Source organism: Oncorhynchus clarkii, chromosome 18 (genome assembly GCF_045791955.1).
Source record: "Oncorhynchus clarkii lewisi isolate Uvic-CL-2024 chromosome 18, UVic_Ocla_1.0, whole genome shotgun sequence".
NCBI classification, from domain to species: domain Eukaryota; kingdom Metazoa; phylum Chordata; class Actinopteri; order Salmoniformes; family Salmonidae; genus Oncorhynchus; species Oncorhynchus clarkii.
Window position 1 is genome coordinate 3531168 of NC_092164.1, and position 26652 is coordinate 3557819.

The 26652-nt window shown below is 40.3% G+C and overlaps 1 protein-coding gene across 1 annotated transcript; it reads right to left on the reverse strand.

Annotated features, from left to right (window-relative positions):
* Positions 1-1359: 1359 nt before the first annotated feature.
* On the reverse strand, positions 1360-2649 carry LOC139373924 (zinc finger protein 658B-like; the record flags this gene model as incomplete). The annotated part of the gene is made up of 1 exon (XM_071115012.1): positions 1360-2649. A coding segment is annotated over one exon (1290 nt), but the record flags the coding sequence as incomplete, so codon positions are not given.
* Between the last annotated feature and the right edge of the window lie 24003 nt (positions 2650-26652).

Below are 26652 nucleotides of genomic sequence, written 5' to 3' on the forward strand. Positions count from 1 at the left end.
GCCATCACACCACCACCCTGCAATGCTGACACACGGCAGGGATGCAGGCAGTGGTGTAAAGTACTTAAGTAAAACATATTTAAATAACTACTCTAGTAGTTTTTGGTGGCACCTGTACTTTACTATGTATATTGTTGGCAACTTTTATGTCACCAAATTCCAATATAAAATACAGCACTTTTTACTCCATACATTTTCCCTGACCCCCAAAAGTACTCGTTACATTGTTTATGATTAGCAGGACAGAAAATGGTCCAGTTCACACACTTATCAAGAGAACATCCCTGGTCCTCCCCACTGCCTCTGATCTGGCAGACTCACTAAACACAAATGCTTTGTTAGTAAATGATGTCTGAGTGTTGGAGTCTGAGCCCCTGGCTATCTGTAAATGATGTCTGAGTGTTGGAGTCTGAGCCCCTGGCTATCTGTAAATGATGTCTGAGTGTTGGAGTCTGAGCCCCTGGCTATCTGTAAATGATGTCTGAGTGTTGGAGTCTGAGCCCCTGGCTATCTGTAAATGATGTCTGAGTGTTGGAGTCTGAGCCCCTGGCTATCTGTAATATAAAAAAACACTACAATTGTTCCGTCTGGTTTGCTTAATTTCAGGAATTTGAAATTATTCATACTTTTACTTTTGATACTTAAGTATATTTACAACCAAATACTTTTACTCCAGTAGTATTTTAATGGGTGACTTTTACTTGAGTCATTTTCTATTAATGTTTCATTACTTTCACTCAGTCTGACAGTTAGGTACATTTTCCACCACTGGATGTATGTACTCGTGGTTTCCTCCATACCCCAGTCCTCCCATCAGCATGAAACAGCAGGAACCAGGGTTCATCAGGCCAGGCAATATTTTTCCAATTTTCCAGTGTTACCGCAGTTTCTTGTTTTTTGCTGAAAGCTAATGGGGATCCATAATAAATACACAAAAACTACATTATTAACGATCATAGCTTTTAACCTGGATTCACCTGGTCAGTTTATGTCATGAAAAGAGCAGGTGTCCTTAATGTTTTGTACACAGTGTAGGTTGTGTCTACCAGCTCATTCCCACAGAAAACGGCAGAGGGAAGCAGTACCACCCAGTCACAGAGGATATTCAACCCTAAGGTCATCTCAATATCTTTACAGTAGAAACTAACAAAACACACCAAAACTGACACGGTGCACACTAATCAGTAAAGAAAAGAGAAGCTAACATTATATAACATTATAGCTAACTCTCCCTCTCCTCTGTACAGTTCTCTCACAGTGAGAAACAATAAGATTACAGTGTTCTACGCTTTCTTCATTTGATCCAATTCAACGTTGCCAATTATTTAATGACATGAGAATGAAGTGGAGTGTCTAATCTTAGCTGGTCTGAGAGAGCTGATGAGGCTTCTCTCCTTTATGTACACATTGGTGTCTTTTTAAATGGCCCAATCTGTAGAATCTCTTCTCACAGTCAGAGCAGGAGTAAGGCTTCTCTCCTGTGTGTATACGTTCATGTCGCTTTAAGTTGCACAGTAGAGAGAAACTCGCTGCACAGTCAGAGCAGGAGTAAGGCTTCTCCCCTGTGTGTATACTTTCATGTCGCTTTAAGTTGCACAGTAAAGAGAAACTCGCAGCACAGTCAGAGCAGATGAAAGGCTTCTCTCCTGTGTGTGTTCTCTGATGAAATTTTAACCTAGTTGATGTTGGGAAGCATTTTACACAGTCGGAGCAGGAGTACGGCTTCTCTCCTGTGTGTGTTCTTTGATGAACCTTTAGCTCAGTTGATGTTGTGAAGCATTTTACACAGTCAGAGCAGGAGTAAGGCTTCTCTCCTGTATGTTTTTGTTCGTGTGTTTTTAAGTGGCCCGGTCGAGAGAAACTCTTTCCACAGTCAGAGCAGGAGTAAGGCTTCTCTCCTGTGTGTATATATTGGTGAATTTTTAAGTGGGCCAGTAGAGAGAAAGTCTTTCCGCAGTCAGAGCAGGAGTAAGGCTTCTCTCCTGTATGTTTTTGTTCATGCGTTTTTAAGTGGCCCAGTCGAGAGAAACGCTTTCCACAGTCAGAGCAGGAGTAAGGCTTCTCTCCTGTGTGTATACATTCATGTCGTTTTAATTTGCACAGTAGAGAGAAACTCGCCGCACAGTTAGAGCAGGAGTAAATCTTCTCTGTGTGTATACGTTCATGTCGTTTTAAGTTGCACATATGAGAGAAACTCGCCGAACAGGCAGAGCAGAAGTAAGGCTTCTCTCCTGTGTGTGTTCTCTTATGAACTTTTAGCTTAGCTGATGTTGTGAAGCATTTTATACAATCAGAGCAGGAGTAGGGCTTCTCTCCTGTGTGTGTTCTCTGATGAACTTTTAGCCAAGTTGATGTTGTGAAGCATTTTACACAGTCGGAGCAGGAGTAAGTCTTCTCTCTTGTGTGCACTCTTTGATGAACTGTCAGAGCCTTGGATGTTGTAAAATTCTTCCCACCGTCAGTATAGGAATACCGATTCTCTCCAGTGTGTATTTTTAGGTGTATTTTTAGCTTTGATAGAAATGGGAAAATCTTCTCACAATGTGGGCAGTGGTGAGACCTCTTCACTCTGTGATCTTTCTGCCGTTGCTCTCTGGATGTAGAGAATGTCTCAACATGGTCTCCTGTATGAACAACATCAGAAGAACCAGTCAGTTGATGTGATATTCATGTCAATCACATGTATTTTATGTAGCCCTTATTACATCAGAAGTTGTCACAAAGTGCTTTACAGTAACCCAGCCTCAATCCCCAAAGAGCAAGCAATGCAGATGTAGAAGCAAAGTGGCCACGAAAAGCTCCCCAGCAAGCAGGAACCAAGGAAGAAACGTAGAGAGACACCAGGCCCAAAGGGGTGGCCAGTCCTCTTCTGTCTGTACTGGGTGACATATGTATTTATATCAGTAGGCTGTACAATACAGGGGAATAAAACTATTCTAAAAGTGGGTAAACGTCGTGAAAATTATGAGCCATATCATCCTCCCCTCATCATCACAAGGGTTAGTAACCAGGCTGTATCACATCCGGCCGTGATTAAGAAAGAGTCCCATAGGGTGGCGATCAATTGACCCAGCATCGTCCGGGTTGGCCCGGTAGGCCGTCAATGTAAATAATAATTTGTTCTTAATTGACTTGCCTAGTTAAATAAAGGTTAAGTAAGTTGAATTAAAAATAGACTAATTTCATGGAACTTTAAAACACTGGCAGTTTGTCTACTCCACTTCTTTAGTCTACACTCTGATCACTCCAGATAGCCCCGTGAATAAAACAAATGCTGACAATACTGATGTCAAACCATGCAAGTGTCAATAGCATGAAATAACATCTACCTTCTCATTGAAACAGTTCATCATGAAACAGTTCTACTACAACTTTTCATACACAGTGGGAAGTTGGAATGAACAACAAACATAGTTAGATAGAACCTGCTCTTACCATGAGAAACAGATGTCCCAATCTTCTCCTCCTCTTCTTCTTCATCTTTAATGATGACATTCAGCTCCAGTGCTTGACTGCAGTCTTCCAGCTTCACTGATGCCATCTCTGGATCATGCAGTGCAAACTGGGCTCCACTGTCACAATCAGGACCCAGTGACTGTAGGTTTGGACTCAGTGTGGAAGGAGAGAGGCAGGCTGGGTTTGTCCTCACTATTGATGTTACCGGCCTCAGACTTAATTCTAGTTGTCCTGTAGTAACAATGAGAAACAGACACAAAGTTAATGTGTTGACATTTCTGGCACTTTCTTTATTCTCTATTAAAATATATTATATTTTTTCTTGTTCAATTATCTAATTCAGTGCTTAACTTGGACTGAAATAGGTACCGGTACTGTTTATGTTTAGATGCCGGAGCTCCACAATACTGTTGAGGTAATATTATATAAGAGGAACTTGAGCTCAAGCAGTAGAACATTAGGTGCTGGTACTCAGCTCCAGTGAGCTCCTGTCCATCTCATTTCAATAGATCAGGTAGGTAAGCATTGACAACAAAACATGAATTCATTCAAAATTAGACAAAGTACACGCTACACAATGTAACTAAACTTAATCTATAGTAGATTTATTGGATTCACACAAATTAATAAATGACTCAAAAACCATTTAGTACAAGGTTGCAGTATGTTTCAGGCAGCACTATGTACTATTTTCCTGAATAACCTTTATTCACTGTTTTATTTAAATAAAAAAACAATTGTATTTCCCGTTCACACCATAGTAACATTTATAGACAAAGAAACTGAATGTCTGAATATGACTACATAAAATTGTCTCTCTTTGACGCAGACAGAGTGGGCGCGGTGGTTTTCCCAGCTTGTGAATTTTACACAAAACCAATAACACGCAAAGCGAACCTAGAAATCTAAAATAGATTATGAAATTACCTTGAGAAAATTATGTACATACTCTCAGACAATCCCAAAGTCTCTAGCTATGTAGCTTGTAAAATAGTTATCATGTTCTTCACTTGGTTTGACACAAAAATAACACATGAAACCTTTACCAAATGTGATAATACCTTGTTACCTAGCATGGTATGACATGTTTTGATATTAGGAAGTTTAAACCTGCTACTACATACCTGTAGTAATACATATAAATGGACACAAGGGTTGTCTACTTAACATGACAGTTCTGGAGATAAATATTTATATTTATTACGAAGAATGGTGCGTGCCTGCCCCAAACTTCCTGTTCCCCCACGACCACAGTGCAGCCACAGACGGAACAATGAGACAGATATTTCACCAGATGTATAAATGTGAAGGATCCGCTTAGCGTTTCCACTCACTACCAAATATGGTAGTGAGAGGAAGCCCGCTGGCACGCAGTGGGAGAAGACGGAACGAGATGGATTTTGGCCGACATTCTGCAAATGTTCTAATCTATGAAACATCTGATCTTAATACAGTTCTGTTCAAAATCTGTTATGAACAGAATGGACTAAGTTTTGTAGACTTTACCCTTTGCAAAAGTTTTTAAAAATGTCTTTGTTTAGAAGGAATGTAAAGGCGAATTGAGTTATAGCACATTCAGCGCTTCAGAGGCGGCATTGACTAACAGAAATACGCAGAAGTACGCACCAATAGGATCTCGGTAGCTCGTGCTTGGCACTGCCCAGTATGGCTCATCTGTTTCCCATCAGAAACGACTAGTTGTAGTCTATCTTGGTTTAGTTATAAAAAAAATCTTTGGCGCAATTGTCCGTGCATTCAGGGATTCTTGGGATGGCCCTACCCCATTATATGAGAAGGGCGGTGCTTCATTTGAGCCAGATCCTCCGGTACCTCTCATCAGGTAGCCTACCTCTTCTGGCATGAAAAATTATTTATACTGTTTGCAATATAAAAATCCTAACTACATTTTGGATTCCTCTGTCATGCCCCCTAAAAAACAAAGTGAAAACCTGATGTTCTAAGAATGTATTAATGTTGGGCCGAACCAGGTTTATGGTTTGTGCAACATTGTAGCCTATTTAGACCAAGGAGTGGCCATTGCTGTGGTGAGAGAGAAGCACGCCTGTATCTCTCATAGAACTAAAATGAGATTCAATTTCTATGATCTCTCTCCCTCTCTGTGTTGTTATAGACATGAGCCGACAACTCATCTCTCCAGCATTGCACTTCTTCATTTATTTCCTGATAGAATAATAGCTGTGGGAAGTGTGTCGAGGTGTTGCAGCACTCTGCAGTCTGTTCAGAAAGAAATGAATTTGGAGTCCCATAGGGCGGCGCACAATTGACACATATATAATTGTCCCAGCATCGTCCGGGTTTGGTACGGTTAGGCCGTAATTGAAAATAAGTTCTTAACTGACTAGTTAAATAAAGATCACATTAAATATAATATGCAAGTACGCCAAAGCCATGATAATGCCTCCAATGGTTTATTATAAAGGTATTTTATTTAAATGTATTCTGGTACCTCAGAGACCCCCAGGTCACCCCCCCCCCCCTCTTGGGTTCACTTTTGGTTCCGACGCCTCTCAATTTACTAATGAAGCACTGGAGAAGTGGGTAGCTGCTGCTGCCTCCTCCAGGACACATCTCCTTTACATAAGAGTTCATCAGGCTGTTGATTGTGGCCTGTGGAATGTTGTCCCACTGCTCTTCAATGGCTGTGCGAAATTCCTGGATATAGGAGGGAACTGGAACAAGCTGTGGTACACGTCGATCCCAAACATGCTCAAAGGGTGACATTCCTGCTGAGTATGCAGGCCATTCCTGCTGAGTATGCAGGCCATGGAATTGGGACATTTTCAATTGTGTACAGATCCTTGCGACGTGGGGCTGCACATTGTCACGCTGAAACATGAGGTTATGGAGGCGGATGAATGGCAGGACAATGTGCCTCAGGATCGTGTCATGGTATCTCTGTGCATTCAAATTGCCATTGATAAAATGCAGTTGTGTTTGTTGTCTGTAGCTTATGCCTGCCCATACCATAACCCCACGATGGGGCACTCTGTTCACAATCAGGGAACCCCATTAACTGCTGCCAAGGTACCTACTCAGCTACTCTTGTCCCCAGCACAAGGTGCACCTGTGTAATGATGATCATGTTATTTAATCAGCTTCTTGATGTCTCACCTGTCAGGTGGATGGATTATCTTACCAAAGGATAAATGCTCACTAACAGGGATGTAAACAAATTTGTGCACAACATTTGTGAGAAATAAGTTTGTCTGTCGGGAACATTTCTGGGGATCTTTTATTTGTATATAGACTCTCTTTTTTTCTACTGTGTTATTGACTTGTTAATTGTTTACTCCATGTGTAACTCTGTGTTGTCTGTTCACACTGCTATGCCTTATCTTGGCCAGGTCGCAGTTGCAAATGAGAACGTGTTCTCAACTAGCCTACCTGGTTAAATAAAGGTGAAATATATATATATTTTTAATTCACCGCATGAAACATGGGACCAACACTTTACATTATTGCGTTTGTTCAGTGTAAACAGTATAATTTTTCAAAATCATACAAATGATCAATAACAACATTTACATTATATCAGCGTGCTATTCGGTTCTAACCAGGTTGAGAAGGATCTAACACAGGCTGAGAAGGATCCTGTAAGAGCAGAACATTATCTGGTGACAGTAGTCCTTGTAGTCTTGGAGTCCCAAAAACTTCTCAGCTGCAGATATAATGATGTCCAGCTTCTTGGACTTCATGTACAGTATAATTAATAACTGTGGCTATAAATACTAAAATATCCACCTTCTTCACAATAAGTGTATCCAGATCACTTGATTGACGTACAACATTTATAACTGGTTGAGGTGCATCCATCACCATATCTTCTTCAGAACTGTGGCCTCTTGCCCCTATAACGCTCTTCACCACCTCCACATAGGGTGACTGTACAGCAACAGGGCACTCTGGGAATTCAGGAACATGACCCCCTCCACAGTTGCAACATTTTACATTCACAAACTCTTCAATAAAACATGTCTGCCTGCAAACACTTGACATGTGGCCAAACCCTTAACATTTCTTACGTGCATCGGGATTTACACCAACTCTCTTATGGGGGGGTATCTTATATATCCCAGCTTTACATAGGGTGGTAGATACTCTTCATCAAACATCAATAATAGAGATAAACAACGCTCCTTTTTCACATTCTCCATACGGGTCAAAGGACGTGCATTCACATCCTTCTTCTTTGGGATTTGGTTGGTCGTATATAAATACAAAAGAAATGTCAACCAGATCACTTCATTGAGGTACAACATTTTCAACTGTTTACGTTTCATCCCCCATCATATCTTCTCCTGTAAACTCTCTTCACTGCCTCTGTGCATCGGGTTTTACACCAACTCTCTTATGGGGTATCTTATATATCCCAGCTTTAGATACTCTTCATCAAACATCAATAATAGAGATAAAGCTTGCTCCTTTTTCACATTCTCCATTCGGGTCAAGTATTTGGGTCCTTCTTCTTTGGGATTTGGTTAGAGGATCGCATCCAATTTTTAGCTGCATTACACCTCCACCTACTGTACTGGTGTGAGGGATTCCACAGCCTACATACATTCAATTCATTAATACAGTAATTAATACAGGATTGCCCTGCCAAATATTAGCCCTCTAAACATTTTGGGGAAAATGTTCTTGGTTCGTGCAGGTGACTCATCTCCTCAGGCCAATTGGCAGTACACCCTGAACATTGTTCTGGTTACCAAAAGGGATATCTCAGTTTCAAGGTCTCAGCTTGGAGAAGAAGAAGCCTCGTGAGGTACTGGTCGGTCACATGCAGGAACCAAACGTTAATGATGAATAAGGAATAAGCTAAATCATGCAGATACAACTTGTCTGTCTAAGCAGTATACAGGAGAACTAACGGGACTGCCCCGGCAGAGCTCCTGACCGATGCTATGGTGCTTTATGTTTGTTGGAACCTCTCCTGCTTGCTGATAATAAAGAATGATTCATTTAACTTTGACTTGAGTCCCTTTGTGGTGATTTTCCACAATAAAAACCCACCACCCCATTCCACTATTTAACTCCATCTAGTCCTGCACCAGACCACGAAACACCCTCTGCAGTAAATCCTCGCAATCCCACAATCTCTATTTTATGGGACTTTCTATCCATTTCTGCAGTACAATTAACAAACATGACTATAAATACTAAAAAGCCCACCTTGCTGAAGCACATATTATTCCCATCACTCTCTCTTGGTCTCTGCCTCCTCACAGGAATCCTCTCAAGATCCCTCACCCTGTTCCCATCTTCCTCTATCACTCTCTTCACTGCTTCGCCATACTACACTTTCTGTACTACAACACATTCCTTCATCTCATGCCCTCCTGCACACTTCTCAAATCTAGGGCATCTCATGCCCTCCTGCACACTTCTCACTTCTAGGGCATCTCATGCCTACATTCTGCTGCAACAGGCCCATTAACCTGACACCTAAAACACTGTAGTATTTACGGAACAAAAGTGCTCACGGGATAACTGACACTTCCTACCTTTACCTTATCTGGCAGAGACTCTGCATCAAAACTCTACATCACAGACAATGTATTCTCTGTTTCCCAACACTCTACACAGGATCCTTCTCTCAACTAATGGTGGGCAGCACAGACACTTGGAATCTTCCATTTCAACCGCTCCTGCTTAACACTTAAACCTAAACCCATTATCACTCCTTTCATTGCCACCCTGTTCCGGAGAGCAATCCGAGTCACAATTCTTGTCCCCAATCGCGAAATCCAGAGCGCCCGCTCCCTCTGGATATAAGAGAAACAATAAATCATTACGAGTCCACTCCGAGTTACCTTCACCAATCTTGTTTCTCATGTTCTGAGAGTCCTTTAGGAGCCTTTTGGCAAACTCCAAGCAGGCTGTCTTATACGCCTTTTACTGAAGAATGGCTTACATCTGACCACTCCACCATATAGGCCTGATTGGTAGAGTTCTGCAGAGATTGTTGTCCTTCTGGAAGGTTCTCCCATCACCACAGAGGAACTCTGGAGCTCTGTCACAGTGACCATTGGGTTCTTGGTCATCTCACAGACCAAGGCTCTTGGAGGATTTTTGATCATATCATTGGACTAAAATGATTGACACTCAAATGCAAGCCTAACACCATGTGCAAAGGGGCCTTTGGGTAATGTAGCACATATTCAATGGTATCTCTTTTTCACTTTTCACTGTCAACCGTGGTTATTTTCAACTTAACATGTGTAAATACAGTTGAAGTCAGAGGTTTACATACACCTTAACCAAAAACATTTCAACTCGGTTTTTCACAATTCCTGACATTTAATCCTGGTAAAAATTCCCTGTCTTAGGTCAGTTAGGATTACCACTTTATTTTAAGAATGTGAAATAAAAAGTAGAGAGAATTATTTATTTCAGCTTTTATTTATTTCATCACATTTCCTGTGGGCCAGAAGTTTACATTCACTCAATTCGTATTTGGTAGCATTGCTTTTAAATTGTTTAACTTGGGTCGAACGTTTTGGGTAGCCTTCCACAAGCTTCCCACAATAGGGTGGGTGAATTTTGGCCAATTCCTCCTGACAGAGCTGGTGTAACTGAGTCAGGATTGTAGGCCTCCTTGCTCGCACATGCTTTTTCAGTTCTGCCCACACATTTTCTATAGAATTGAGGTCAGGGCTTTGTGATGGCCACTCCTATACCTTGACTTTGTTGTCCTTAATAAGCAATTTTGCCACAACTTTGGAAGTATGCTTTGGGTCATTGTCCATTTGGAAGACCCATTTGCGACCAAGCTTTAACTTCCTGACTGATGTCTTGAGATGTTGCTTTAAAAAAATCCACGTAATTTTCCTCCCTCATGATGCCATATATTTTGTGAAGTGCACCAGTCCCTCCTGCAGCAAAGCACCTCCACAACATGATGCTGCCACCCCCCTGCTTCACGGTTGGGATGGTGTTCTTTGGCTTGCAAGCCTCCCCCCTTTTCCTCAAAACATAACGATGGTCATTACGGCCAAAAAGTTATATAAATATATATATTTTTTTTTTACAGACCAGAGGACATTTCTCCAAAATGCACAATCTTTGTCTCCAGATGCAATTGCAAACCGTAATCTGGCTTTTATGGCAGTTTTGGAGCAGTGGTTCCTTCCTTGCCGAGCAGCCTTTCAGGTTATGTTGATATAGTACTCGATTTACTGTCAATATTCACTGTTGTTCTGAGAATGATTTGCACTTTTCGCACCAAAGTACGTTAATCTCTAGGAGACAGAACGCGTCTCCTTCCTGAGCGGTATGACGACTGCGTAGTCCCATGGTGTTAATACTTGCATACTATTGTTTGTACAAATGAAGGTGGTACCCTCAGGCATTTGGAAATTGCTCCCAAGGATGAACCAGTCTTGTGGAGGAATACAATTTTTTTTTCTGGGGTCTTGGCTGATTTCTTTTGATTTTCCCATGATGTCAAGCAAAGGGGCACTGAGTTTGAAGGTAGGCCTTGAAATAAATCCACAGGTACACCTCCAATTGACTAAAATGATGTCAATTTGCCTATCAGAAGCTTCTAAAGCCATGACAATTTTCTGGAATTTTCCAAGCTGTTTAAAAGGCTTAAAAGGTTTAAAATTGTGATAGATTATTTCACTTATAATTCACTATGTCTGTAAACAATTGTTGGAAAAATGACTTGTGTCATGCACAAAGTAGATGTCCTAACCGACTTGCCAAAACTATAGTTTGTTAAAACCACTTGGAACTACCCATCCAGGATCCGGGAGAATTGTCATCAACTACACTAATTAGCATAGCGCAACGGTCAAAAAATATTACTAGAATATTACAAGGAAGCTTGGTCACAAAAATCAGAAAAGCAATCAAATTAACCAGTTACCTTTGATGAGCTTCGGATGTTTTCACTCACGAGACACCCAGTTAGACGGCAAATGTTTTGTTCCATAAAGATTATTTTTATACCCAAAATACCTCAGTTTGTTGATCACGTTATGTTCAGAAATCCACCGGAAATAGCGGTCACGACAACGGCGAAAAAAATTATATCCATAATATCGACAGAAACATGGCAAACGTTTTTTATAATCAATCCTCAAGGTGTTTTTCAAATATCTATTTGATAATATATCAACCGGGACAATTGGCTTTTCAGTAGGAGCGAGAGGAAAAATGACTACCTCTGTCTTTTACGCAAGAATCACTCTGAGAGCCCTCAGCTGGCCACTTACGCAATGTAGTCGTTTACACTCATTCTTCAACATAAAGGCGTGAAACTACGTCAAAATGCTGTAGACACCTTAGGGAATACGTAGAAAAAGAAATCCGGTTGATATCCCTTTCAATGGCCAATAGGGGTGCATAGGTTTCAAAATAAGAGGCACTTCCTGATTGGATTTTCCTCAGGGTTTCGCCTGAGTATCAATGCTGTTATACTCACAAACAATATTTTGACAGTTTTGGAAACTTAAGAGTGTTTTCTATCCTAAGCTGTCAATTATATGCATATTCTAGCAACTGGTCCTGAGAAATATGAGGTTTACTTTGGGAACGTTATTTTTCCAAAAATAAAAATAGTGCCCCCTACTTTCAAGAGGTTAACAATAAATGTGTGGAGTGGTTGAAAAACAAGTTAATGAATTTTAATGACTTGCAGGTGCCTTGGTGGAAGAGTGGGGTAACATCTCACAGCAAGATCTGGCAAATCTGGTGCAGTCCATGAGGAGGAGATGCACTGCAGTACTTAATGCAGCTGGTGGCCACACCAGATACTGACTGTTACTTTTGATTTTGACCCCCCCCCCCCCCCCTTTGTTCAGGGACACATTATTCCATTTCTGTTAGTCACATGTCTGTGGAACTTGTTCAGCTTATGTCTCAGTTGTTGAATCTTGTTAATAATGTTCATACAAATATTTACACGTTACATTTGCTGAATAAAAATGCAGTTGACAGTGAGAGGACGTTTCTTTTTTTGATGCGTTTATGTTTTACCTTGTCAGCTCAGAGATTCGATCCAGCAACCTTTCGATTACATGCCCAACTCTCCAACCATTAGGATACCTGTACGTATTCATATAAGTAGGTGGCAATACTGGTGTCAAACCATGCAGGTCTCAGTAGCATGAAATACCATCTACCTTCTCAATGAAACAGTTCATCATGAAACAGTTCTACAGCAACTTTTCATACACAGTGGAGAAGTTGTAACAAACAACCAAATTAGATAGAACCTGCACTTACCATGAGAAACATACTTCCCAATCTTCTCCTCCTCTTCTTCATCTTTAATGTTGACGTTCAGCTCCAGTGTTTGACTGCAGTCTTCCAGCTTCACTGATGCCATCTCTGGATCCTGCAGTGCAAACTGGGCTCCACTGTCACAATCAGGACCCCGTGACTGTAGGTTTGGACTCAGTGTGGAAGGAGAGAGGCAGGTTGGGTTTGTCCTCACTGTTGATGTTAACGGCCTCATACCTGAGTTGGCAAGTAGTACAAGAGAATCAGACACAAAAGTTATTTTCTTGAAAGTTCTGGAAAGGTCTTTATTCTCTATTAAATATATTATATTTTTTCTTGTTCAATTATCTAATTCAGTGCTTGACTTGGACTGAAATAGTTGCCGATACTCATTTTGTGTGCTGGTACTGTTTATACAGTGCCTTGCAAAAGTATTCGGCCCCCTAGAACTTTGCGACCTTTTGCCACATTTCAGGCTTTAAACATAAAGATATAAAACTGTATTTTTTTGTGAAGAATCAACAACAAGTGGGACACAATCATGAAGTGGAACGACATTTATTGGATATTTCAAACTTTTTTAACAAATGCAAAATTATTCAGCCCCCTTAAGTTAATACTTTGTAGCGCCACCTTTTGCTGCGATTACAGCTGTAAGTCGCTTGGGGTATGTCTCTATCAGTTTTGCACATCGAGAGACTGAAATTTTTTCCCATTCCTCCTTGCAAAACAGCTCGAGCTCAGTGAGGTTGGATGGAGAGCATTTGTGAACAGCAGTTTTCAGTTCTTTCCACAGATTCTCGATTGGATTCAGGTCTGGACTTTGACTTGGCCATTCTAACACCTGGATATGTTTATTTTTGAACCATTCCATTGTAGATTTTGCTTTATATTTTGGATCATTGTCTTGTTGGAAGACAAATCTCCGTCCCAGTCTCAGGTCTTTTGCAGACTCCATCAGGTTTTCTTCCAGAATGGTCCTGTATTTGGCTCCATCCATTTTCCCATCAATTTTAACCATCTCCCCTGTCCCTGCTGAAGAAAAGCAGGCCCAAACCATGATGCTGCCACCACCATGTTTGACAGTGGGGATGTGTGTTCAGCTGTGTTGCTTTTACGCCAAACATAACGTTTTGCATTGTTGCCAAAAAGTTCAATTTTGGTTTCATCTGACCAGAGCACCTTCTTCCACATGTTTGGTGTGTCTCCCAGGTGGCTTGTGGCAAACTTTAAACCACACTTTTTATGGATATCTTTAAGAAATGGCTTTCTTCTTGCCACTCTTCCATAAAGGCCAGATTTGTGCAATATACGACTGATTGTTGTCCTATGGACAGAGTCTCCCACCTCAGCTGTAGATCTCTGCAGTTCATCCAGAGTGATCATGGGCCTCTTGGCTACATCTCTGATCAGTCTTCACCTTGTATGAGCTGAAAGTTTAGAGGGACGGCCAGGTCTTGGTAGATTTGCAGTGGTCTGATACTCCTTCCATTTCAATATTATCGCTTGCACAGTGCTCTTTGGGATGTTTAAAGCTTGGGAAATCTTTTTGTATCCAAATCCGGCTTTAAACTTCTTCACAACAGTATCTCGGACCTGCCTGGTGTGTTCCTTGTTCTTCATGATGCTCTCTGCGCTTTTAACGGACCTCTGAGACTATCACAGGGCAGGTGCATTTATACGGATACTTGATTACACACAGGTGGATTGTATTTATCATCATTAGTCATTTAGGTCAACATTGGATCATTCAGAGATCCTCACTGAACTTCTGGAGAGAGTTTGCTGCACTGAAAGTAAAGGGGCTGAATAGTTTTGCACGCCCAATTTTTCAGTTTTTGATTTGTTAAAAAAGTTTGAAATATCCAATAAATGTCGTTCCACTTCATGATTGTGTCCCACTTGTTGTTGATTCTTCACAAAAAAATACAGTTTTATATCTTTATGTTTGAAGCCTGAAATGTGGCAAAAGGTCGCAAAGTTCAAGGGGGCCGAATACTTTCGCAAGGCACTGTATTTAGGTGCAGAAGCTCCACAATACTTTTGAGCTAATACTTAACCTGTAGTAGATAAATGCATAAAAGACTCAAAAACCATTTAGTACAAGGTTACAGTTTGTGTTAGGCAGAACTATGTACTATTTTCCTTTACCTTGTATTCACTATACTAAAGAAGTATCACCTGAGCTCAATGTCGAGACTCATAGCAAAGGGTCTGAATACTTATGTAAATAAGGTATTTCTTTTTTACATTTTTTATAAATCTGAAAACATTTCTAAAAACCTGCATTTGCTTTGTCATTATGGGGTATTGTGTGTAGATTGATGAGGAACGTTTTTTATTTAATCAATTTTAGAATAAGGCTGTAACGTAACAAAATGTGGAAAAAGTCAACACTATGTATTCATATGAGTAGGCTGTGCAATACAATAAAACTATTCTAAAAGTATCTCCTAAGTCATGAAAATTATGAGCCATATCATCCTCCACTCACTATCACAAGTAGAGGTCGACCGATTAATCGGAATGGCCAATTAATTAGGGCCGATTTCAAGTTTTCATAACAATCGGAAATCGGTATTTTTTTTTACACCTTTATTTAATCTTTATTTAAATAGGCGAGTCAGTTAAGAACACATTCTTATTTTCAATGACGGTCTAGGAACGGTGGGTTAACTGCCTCGTTCAGGGGCAGAACGACAGACGTTTACCATGTCAGCTCGGGGGATTCAACCTTGCAACAGTTAACTAGTCCAACGCTCTAACCACCTGATTACATTGCACTCCACGAGGAGCCTGCCTGTTACGCAAATGCAGTAAGTCAAGGTAAGTTGCTAGCTAGCATTAAACTTATCTTATAAAAAAACAATCAATCATAATCACTAGTTAACTACACATGGTTGATGATATTACTAGTTTATCTAGCGTGTCCTGAGTTGCATATAATCGATGCGGTGCGTATCATTGCTCCAATGTGTATCTTACCATAAACATCAATGCCTTTCTTAAAATCATTACACAGAAGTATATATTTTTAACCCTGCATATTTAGCTAAAAGAAATCCAGGTTAGCAGGGAATATTAACCAGGTGAAATTGTCACTGCTCTTGCGTTCATTGCACGCAGAGTCAGTGTATATGCAACAGTTTGGGCCGCCTAATTTGCCAGAATTTTACGTAATTATGACATAACATTGAAGGTTGTGCAATGCAACACAAATATTTAGACTTACGGATGCCAACTCCCGAGATTAGGCTGGTGTAACCGATGTGAAATGGCTAGCTAGTTAGCGGGGTGCGCGCTAATAGCGTTTCAAACATCACCCGCTCTGAGACTTGGAGTAGTTCTTCCCCTTGCTCTGCATGGGTAACGCTGCTTCAAGGGTGGCTGTTGTCGATGTGTTCCTGGTTCGAGCCCAGGGAGGAGCGAGGAGAGGGACGGAAGCTATACTGTTACACTGACAATACTAAGAACATCCAATAGTCAGAGGTATATGAAATACAAATGGTATAGAGACAAATTGTCCTATAATAACTACAACCTAAAACTTCTTACCTGGGAATATTGAAGACTCATGTTAAAAGGAACCAGCTTTCACATGTTCTCATGTTCTGAGCAAGGAACTTAAACGTTAGCTTTTTTTACATGGCACATATTGTACTTTTACTTTCTTCTCCAACACTTTGTTTTTGCATTATTTAAACCAAATTGAACATGATGAAACATGTTTATTTATTTGAGGCTAAATTGATTTGATCTATGTATTATATTAAGTTAAAATAAGTGTTCATTCAGTATTGTTGTAATTGCCATTATTACAAATGTATTTTTTTAAATACATTTTATTTATTTTAAAACCAGCAGATTAATCGGTATCGGCTTTTTTGGTTCTCCAATAATCGGTATCGGTGTTGAAAAATCATAATCGTTCGACCTCTAATCACAAGCGTTAGAAACTACACATACTCAGTTCATACTGGTATGCAAGTCTCAGTAGCATGAAATAACACCTACCGTCTCATTGAAACAGTTCATCATGAAATCCTGCCCTACCTTTCTAAAGTCTTCAAAAGCAAAGTGAACAAACAGATAACCGATCATTTCGAATCCCACCGTACCTTCTCCGCTATGCAATCTGGTTTCCAAGCTGGTCGTGGGTGCATTCTCAGCCACGCTCAAGGTCCTAAACGATATAAACGCCATCGATAAAAGACAGTACTGTGCGGCCGTCTTCATCGACATGGCCAAGGCATTCGACTCTGTCAATCACTGCATTCTTATAGGCAGACTCAACAGCCTTGGTTTCTCAAATGACTGTCACACCTGGTTCACCAACTACTTCTCAGATAGAGTTCTGTGTGACAAATCAGAGGGCTTGTTGTCCGGACCTCTGGCAGTCTCTATGGGGGCGCAAAAGGGTTCAATTCTCAGGCCAACTCTGTTTTCTGTATATATATCAATGATGTAGCTCTTGATTCTCTGATCCACCTCTACGCAGACGACACCATTTTGTATACATATGGCCCTTCTTTGGACACTGTGTTAACAAACCTCCAGACGAGCTTAAATGCCATAAAACACTCCTTCCGTGGCCTCCAACTGCTCTTAAATGCTAGTAAAACTAAATGCATGCTCTTCAACCAATCGCTGCCCGCACCCGAATAGCATCGCTACTCTGGACGGTTCTGACTTAGAATATGTGGACAACTACAAATACCTAGGTGTCTGTTTATACTGTAAACTCTCCTTCCAGAGTCACATTAACCTCTCTGGAATATGTGGGACGGTAGCGTCCCAACTGGCAAACATCCAGTGAAAATGCAGAGCGCCAAATTCAAATAAATTACTATAAAAATATAACTTTGATGAAATTACACATTCAATATACCAAATTAAAGCAACACTTGTTGTGAATCCAGCCAACGTGTCAGATTTCAAAAACGCTTTACGGCGAAAGCAAACGATGCTATTATCTAAGGATCGCACCCCAGTAAACAAAGACAGAAAAGCATATTTCAACCCTGCAGGCGCGACACAAAACACAGAAATAAAAATATAATTCATGCCTTACCTTTGACGAGCTTCTTCTGTTGGCACTCCAATATGTCCCATAAACATCACAAATGGTCCTTTTGTTCCATGAATTCTGTCGATATATATCCAAAATGTCAATTTATTTGGCGCGTTTGATCCAGAAAAACGCCGGTTCCAACTTGCGCAGTGACTACAAAATATCTCAAAAGTTACCCGTAAGCTTTGTCCAAACATTTAAAACTACTTTTGTAATACAACTTCAGGTATTTAACGTAAATAATCGATAAAATTGAAGACGGGATGATCTGTGTTCAATACCGGAGGAAAACAAAGAGGAGCGTGCTTTCAGGTCACGCGCCTCTAACAAAGAGTACACTTCCATCTACCCTCATTCTGAACAATGTTACTTCTTCATTTCTCAAAGGAAAAACCTCAACCAATTTCTAAAAACTGTTGACATCCAGTGGAAGCGATCGGAACTACAGGAAAGTCGATTAGAAATCTGGATTCCCAATTAAATCCCATTGAAAAGAGAGCGACCTCAAAACAAAAATCTGAACGGTTTGTCCTCGGGGTTTCGCCTGCCAAATAAGTTCTGTTACACTCACAAACATTATTCAAACAATTTTTGAAACTTCGGAGTGTTTTCTATCCAAATCTACTAATAATATACATATCTTAGCTACTGGGTCTGAGTGTTTACTTTGGACATGCTTTTCATCCGGACGTGAAAATACTGCCCCTGTCCCAAAGAAGTTCCAATCCAAAATTAAATCTAGAATCTGCTTCCTATTTCGCAACAAAGCCACAGTCACTCATCCTGCTAAACATATCCTCGTAAAACTGAATATCCTACCAAATCCTTGACGTTGGCGATGTCATTTACAAAATAGCCTCCAACACTCTACTCAGCAAATTGGATGTAGTCTATCACAGTGCCATCCGTTTTGTCACCAAAGCCCCATATACTACCCACCACTGCGACCTGTATGCTCTCATTGGCTGGCCCTCGCTTCATATTCGTCGCCAAACCCACTGGCTCCAGGTCATCTATAGGTCTTTGCTAGGTAAAGCCCAATTTATCTCAGCTCACTGGTCACCATAGCAACACCCACCCGTAGCACACGCTCCAAATGGGAAATTTCCCTGGTCATCCCCAAAGCCAACTCCTCCTTTGGCCACCTGTCCTTCCAGTTCTCTGCTGCCAATGACTGGAACGAATTGCAAAAATCAATGAACCTGGAGACATATCTCCTCACTAACTTTAAGCATCAGCTGTCAGAGCAGCTTACCGATCACTGCACCTGTACACAGCCCATCTGTAAATAGCCCACCCAACTACCTCATCCCCATATTGTTATTTATTTTTGCTCTTTTGCACCCCAGTATCTCTACTTGCACATCATCATCTGCACATCCATCACTCCAGTGTTAAAGCTAAATGGTAATTATTTCGCCACTATGGCCTATTTATTGCCTTACCTCCCTAATCTTAGTACATTTGCACACACTGCATATAGATTTTTCTATTGTGTTATTGACTGTACATTTGTTTATCCCATGTGTAACTCTGTTGCTGTTTTTGTCGCACTGCTTTGCTTTATCTTGGCCAGGTCGAAGTTGTTGAGAACGAGTTCTCAACTGGCCCACCTGGTTAAATAAAGGTGTTCTCAACTGGCCCACCTGGTTAAATAAAGGTGAAATAAAATAAATAAAACAGTTCTACAGCAGCTTTTCATACACAGTGGGAAGTTGGAATGAAAAACAAACTTAGTTAGACAGAACCTGTGCTTACCATGAGAAACAGATGTCCAAATATTCTCCTCCTCTTCTTCATCTTTAATGTTGGCATTCAGCTCCAGTGTTTGACTGCAGTCTTCCAGCTTCACTGATGCCATCTCTGGATCCTGCAGAGAAAACTGGGCTCCACTGTCACAATCAGGACCCAGTGACTGTAGGTTTGGACACAGTGTGGAAGGAGAGAGGCAGGCTGGGTTTGTCCTCACTGTTGACGTTACCGACCTCAGACTTAATCTGAGTCGGCCAATAATAATAAAGAGAAGCAGACACAAAAGTTAGTGCCAGAACTGTCAAGACTTTATTAATTCTCTAAAAATATTGATTATATTTAGGTGCAGGAGCTCCACAATACTGTTGAGCTAATATTCTATAAGAGGAACATGAGCTCAAACAGTAAACATTTGAGGTGACGGTACTCAGCTCTGATGAGCTGCTGTCCAAGACAAGCACTGATCTCATTTCAATAGATGAGGTAGGTAAGCATTGACAAAACATTAATTAATTGATATTAGACAAAGTATAGACTTTAAATTACTTAAATTACACAACTTAAATGCACTTAATCTATAGTAGATTTCCTGAATTCGCATAAATGACTCAAAAACCATTTAGTACAAGGTTGCATGTTTCAGGCAGCACTATGTACTATTTTCCTGAATAACCTTGTCTCCACTGTATTATTCCAATCAAAAAACAATCGTTTTTCCGTTCACACCACAGTAACATTTATAGACAGAAACAACTGAATGTCTCTGAATATTAGTACACATGTAGAAAACTGATAATCATTACAAATTAGCTCCAAAACAGTAGTGCAACCGTGAAATGGTCTCTGCTTGATGGTCCGTTGATGCAGACCGAGTGGGATCCGCCATTTTACCATCTCCCGAATTTTACACAAAACCAAAAATGACATGTAAAACGAACCCAGAAATCTCAGATAAATGTATACTTTATGAAATGACCTTGACGAAATGATATACATCCACTCAGACTAACCCAAAGTCTCTATGTGATATGTAAAAAAGTGATCACGTTCAATCACGCGGTTTGACACAAAAATAGCAGATAAAACCTTTAACAAACGTGATAAGACCTTGACGTATTTGTTACCTAGCATGTTATGACATGTTATTTCGATATTATAACGTGCTATTACATACCAGTAGAAATACATTTGAAACGGACACAGAAGTTGTCGTCTCGACTGCACAATTCTGACGTATCCTTTATTCTGAAGAATGATGCGCGCCTGCGCGGGACTTCCTGTTCCCCCACTACCAGTTTCTAAACCCAGATACGTAAACAACGCGAGACTTCAGAGAACGCTTGCGAAGCAGTCCAAGCCGGGGTTTGACAAGTCAATGAGAGAAGTGAACAATTCTGATACTTTTGCAGCGGCTAATGGGGATCCTAATAAATACACAAAAGATTCCGTTGGCACACTTGAAACATGGCCATTATTTTATCAATTTCATAACTGCAGTGGTTTACTCACAATAGCTCTCACTGCGTATCTTACATATTGCAGAATCACATGAGTAGGCAGTCACTCTTCCAACGAAACTCCAGAGAGAACACCCTTTTATTGTTGCCCTGCTACGAAAAACAATGCTCTCTCCTTCTGCTATTCTGAGACGCAAGAAATCAAAACAAGACCATTACTGGTCACTCTGACTGGCTCTACCTTTCCTAATGCCTCCTTTACCATCTTCCTGACCTCAAATGATCTCCCAAAAATACTTAATTGTTGATGAATCGCACTCCAAAAGAAACCGATGCCTCAGGACTACCTGGCCTTATGACTCCTTGCTCTCCCCAGTCCAACTCGCCATGCTGCTGCTCCAGTTTCAACTGTTCTGCTATAGAATCCTGACCTGTTCACCGGACGTGCTACCTGTCCCAGACCTGCTGTTTTCAACTCTCTAGAGACAGCATGAGCGGTAGAGATACTCTGAATGATCGGCTATAAAAAGCCTTCTGACATTTACTCCTGAGGTGCTGACCTGTTGCACCCTCGACATCCACTGTGATTATTATTATTTGACCCTGCTGGTCATCTATGAACATTTGAACATCTTGGCCATGTTCTGTTATAATCTCCACCCAGCACAGCCAGAAGAGGACTGGCCACCCCTCATAGCCTGGTTCCTCTCTAGGTTTCTTCCTAGGTTCTGGCCTTTCTAGGGAGTTTTTCCTAGCCACCGTGCTTCTACACCAACATTGCTTGCTGTTTGGGTTTTTAGGCTGGGGTTCTGTACAGCACTTTGAGATATCAGCTGATGTAAGAAGGGCTTTATAAATACATTTGATTTGGTGTTCGTTTACAACTTTTGGTCTGTTTGCTCCATTTTTCGCTGTCTCCGTCTTCCATTCATTCTTACCAACTTTACTCAACTGGGAGATATCAGACTCGAACAGCACTTCCGCTTCGCCATATAACCCTCCACAAAACCAGACACACCCCGCTACGGACTAACTCCTGCATGTTGAATCCTGCATTGAAAAAAGCCAACAACTACAGATGAAATGGGAATTTCACGGTGGCTTTGCCATGGCATCAGTGGCGACGTCCACGGACAGCGAATTTTCGGCTCTATCAGGTCCATCCATCATGGACTTAATTTCACCCAAAAATGTAAATCTGTTTTGATCCAATTATAGCCGAAGGTCAGCCTCTACTCATTGAAATGCATTAGATACACGAATACAAGTATACAATATTGCATATAGTATAAGTTTGATTATTATTTGATATACACAATATAATGAAATATATTGATTTAAAATTAAAATACATCTAATTGAATAGCTTGTTAGATGTTCTGATATAGACAGAATGACTGAAAATTACCTGTAATTTAAAATCATTAGTTTACAATTTCACAACGGAATTTATTACAATTTATAACCGTCATGTCTCCAAACTGGGAGAAGCAGAAAGAGCATGTCATTCACCCGACATTTGTTCCTCAGGACGGTAACAACGACACACGGATCATTTCAAGCAACAACATTTCTGAAAACATTTGGAATTTGATAAAGTTGTTATATTAATTATCAGTTTCTGTCCCAAACTATTATTTTCTCTAGGCTAAAGTTAGCAAGTCTGCTTGGATACTTGCATGCTAGTTAACACTAACTTAGTTGCTAGCTAATTAGATAGTAAGGCGGGAAAGCAGGGTTAACATATTTGATAGTAAGCTAGTTTACTGTATCGGGTTAGCTATGTTTTCTGGTAACGGGTGTGGAGTCATTGTTTTTTGACATAACTTTATAATTTTTTATTAACTAGCTAGAGTCCAACATCAACGTTACTCTTTGGGTACCTACCGTGAAGCTGGTTGGTTTGCTAACTAACTGTAGTATGGGTTAGCTATCTAGCTAGCTAAGAACGTTAGCTCACAGGAGAAAGGGCATTAATATGTTACAAATAAGAGGTGAATGAGTGCAAAATGCAGTGACCAAAATTAACTAGCTAAGAAGCCTGTCAAAATGTAGTTCAAACTTGCTCTCACTATATTCATTACTACAGTTTGTTTACTATTTACCTTCATAAAACTTTTTTCATAAAATGAAAGAGAGTGAAGATTATAATTATACATCCACAACTGATCAAGACCAGAGCTGTTTCCCATGAATTATGCCAGGAAGTGGATTGTTCCACAAAATGTGTGCATTTTTTATTCCCTCTGATATTTTATGTATAAATGATGCACTAATTCAAAAGGCACCTATTTTGGGGAATGACTCAAAATGTACTACAAAATTGAAACTTGTGTTAAAGTTTAACGTCGATCCATTAGAATATTATTGAAATGTTGAACAATATGTATTATTCCAAGTAAAATGTCACTTTTATTTGCAATCAACTTGTCTGTCAGGATCCTCTTGTGTGTGTAACGGATGTGAAACGGCTAGCTAGTTAGCGGTGTTCGCGCTTAATAGCGTTTCAATCGGTGACGTCACTTGCTCTGAGTCCTTAAAACAACGACCTGAAAAATAATTATTTTCAACTTTCAACCAAAACCGAACAAGCATAGTCGTCTTTACAACATATTTTTAAAGACGTTTTCTGGGTGGGCAGCTTGCTCCGATTCTGAATAAATGTGTGTCGGTTTCTTTCTAGCTGGCAAAATAAGTGAGCTAGACTTTGTTTGGTCCTGCCATACGTCGATAACATCGTTTGTTTGTCACTGGTATGGGCTAAATATCCTAAACCTAGACCGTGATGGCAGCAAGCTAAAACCAGGGAGAGGGGGAAGATCATTCAGGTTCTGTTTCATCTGCTGCCGTCTTAACGTTTTTTCCACATGCAATTGATTACATGAGATTTGTATTCTCTAAAGATTGTAATTGTGTTACTTTTTGATGAATATTGAAGAAAAATCCTATCAGCCGTTTTCCACACCAAAATGTGAACTACAATTTGGTGCGCACCATTTTACTATGTACAGTAAGCTGATGTGTCATTAAAATTACGATTTTGTGTTAGTGGTTTATATATGCGGAGAGTATAAATTGTACAATTGTGAACGAATAAATAATGGTTCAAGATAGAACCCATGTATATTAGTTAATATACTGCACCAACTACATAAATATATGATCGGGTCCATTGTCTTCTATTTGGACTTTAAAACGCAGACAGCGGGCGCCGCCATTTTACCAGCTCGTGAGATTTTTGTTTGACACACAAAACCAATAACATATTAAACGAACTCAGAAATCTCAAATAAATTGAATATATTTTAATTACCTTGACGAAATGGTGTACATTAAGTCAGACAAACCCAAAATCTCAAGCTATATGACTTGTAAAATCGTTTTCATCACGACACAAATTTAACATAGGAAACCTGGCAATCCCTTGACGGATTTGTAACCTATCATGTTATGACATGCTCTTTCGATTTTAGATAGCACGTTTAAAAACTATTACCTACCTGTAGTAATAAATAGAAATTGAGACAAAAAGCACCGTCTTCACAGCACAGATTCTGAACAATGGTGTGCGGCCATAGAGATAGATAGAGGACTCATCTTTGTCTGTGATAGAATGCGCAGCGGCACTGAGGGGATTCGATTAATCTGGCCTGGGGCCCCGGATAGGCGTGTTTTGCACGGATTCGTTTTGGTTTTGGCCAGGTGCCACATTCCAAGCCCACAGGGAAGTCAGGCTCCAAATAAAAGTGATGTAATTAAGCACTTGGAGTAATGAGTAGGATTCTGTGTTTTCACATGAAAAAGTTATTGATTGTGATAAAAAGCTTTATCTGCCTTCAATGAAACCTGGTTTTAAAAATTAGAACAAATATTTGATGGAAAAGAGATGTTTCTGGATGATGCACCATGCTGCCTTGTTGACAGAATGACCGAAAGGCGCAGATTACTGTTGCTATTTGAGAAGGGATTTGAGAATCCCTTGCCAGATTTGCCTGTTCACCATTTACATCACGGGCCATAGACCGGTGGCCCCGTGGCTCAGCATAATCCCTACTGACGAGCCAGCTGGAGATGACTCCAACAGAGTCAGGAGGGATCAGCCAATGAAGTTGGAAGTACCACCCAGTTGACTACATTAAAATGGTGGAAGCCAGCAATGCATTGAGTTATATTAAGAACGAGAGACAGCCTCCAAGATGGCCGACCATTGTTTTGAACGTAATCTACTCACGGTCAGATACGCCTATTCAAGGAGGCTGACATCTTGCTAGATTCCGGTTTCAGGAGCCCATTAGTAAATGTTGGTGGCGGTCTGTGCCTTTAAGACAAGGGAGGACAGGTCTTTTTTTTATGAGCATGGCCTTATTTCTATAACAGCATATTGGATGACTATCATTCACCCAGCTCAATGTAACATCGACAGGTTTAGGCTACTACATGATACTCGAATTTCCCCTATACCCATCAAGTGGTTGCTACAACCTAGCCTATGAATGAAAGTTTACAACGTAGGTGCACAGGTCGAGAGAAATCTGAGTAATCAAGGTGACATTGACACATTCAATACCGTCTTGCACACTCTTACCTGTATCTATCTGATCTGGGGTGTAATCATTAGTCCAACAGTTGCAAACAAGAGTTTCTATTAGACAAATACCGGTATATTTATCTTTGATTTCATTTGCTTCATTTTAAGGAACGTTTTTTCAACAGAATTGGCGGAATGAATATACCCCTGATCTCACACACAAACACAGTTCACTTTCAAAGCAGCCACATACAAACAGCAGATCCTGGACTATCCATTTACTTCAGTCAGTCGGTCTCATCTTCTAATGTCAGGAACCCATCACATTGAATGAGCAATGTGGACGAGAGCAAGTGAGTGATTTCCATTGTTTTTCACATCCATTACACGTGCAAGCTCTTCCATGTAATAGCATGAATATAAAACATTAATAACTTTAGCTGTGATTTGTGGGGGGGGGAAGAAAAGAAAAATCGGCCTTGAAGACAATTCATGGACAAATTCCATTGATATATGTTTGGCACAAAGGTGATAACGAAACTGTCTTTTTTGTCATTTTGAAAATTGTCGTCTCTGGGGTGTCTATTGGAATGATCTTTCTGGAAAGGTGGCATCCTATGACGGTGCCACGTTGAACGTCACTGAGCTCTTCAATAAGGCCATTCTACTGCCTATGTTTGTCTATGGAGATTGCATGGTTGTGTACCTAAATTTTATACACCTGTCAGTTAAGGGTGTGGCTAAAACAGTAAAATCAACTCATTTGAAGGGGTGTCCACATACTTTTGTCAATGTAGTGTGTAAACATTAGCCTATAGGCTTATTTCAATGTTGAAATACATTTAATTGTCAATCAAGTGAGTTCTGTTTTGCTATTTGTAGGCTTGTCTGTAATGTGTCTCAATAGACACGAAGTGTACGAAACATTGGAAACACCCTTAAAACTTCTTATGGCTGAGAGCCCGCTAACGGGATTGATATGACAACAGCCAGTGAAAGTGAAGTGGCAAATTCAAACAATAGAAATCTCACAATTAAAATTCCTCACACATACAAGTATCTCACACCATTTTAAAGGTAATCTTGTTGTTAATCCCACCACAGTGTCCGATTTCAAAAAGGCTTTACAGCGAAAGCAC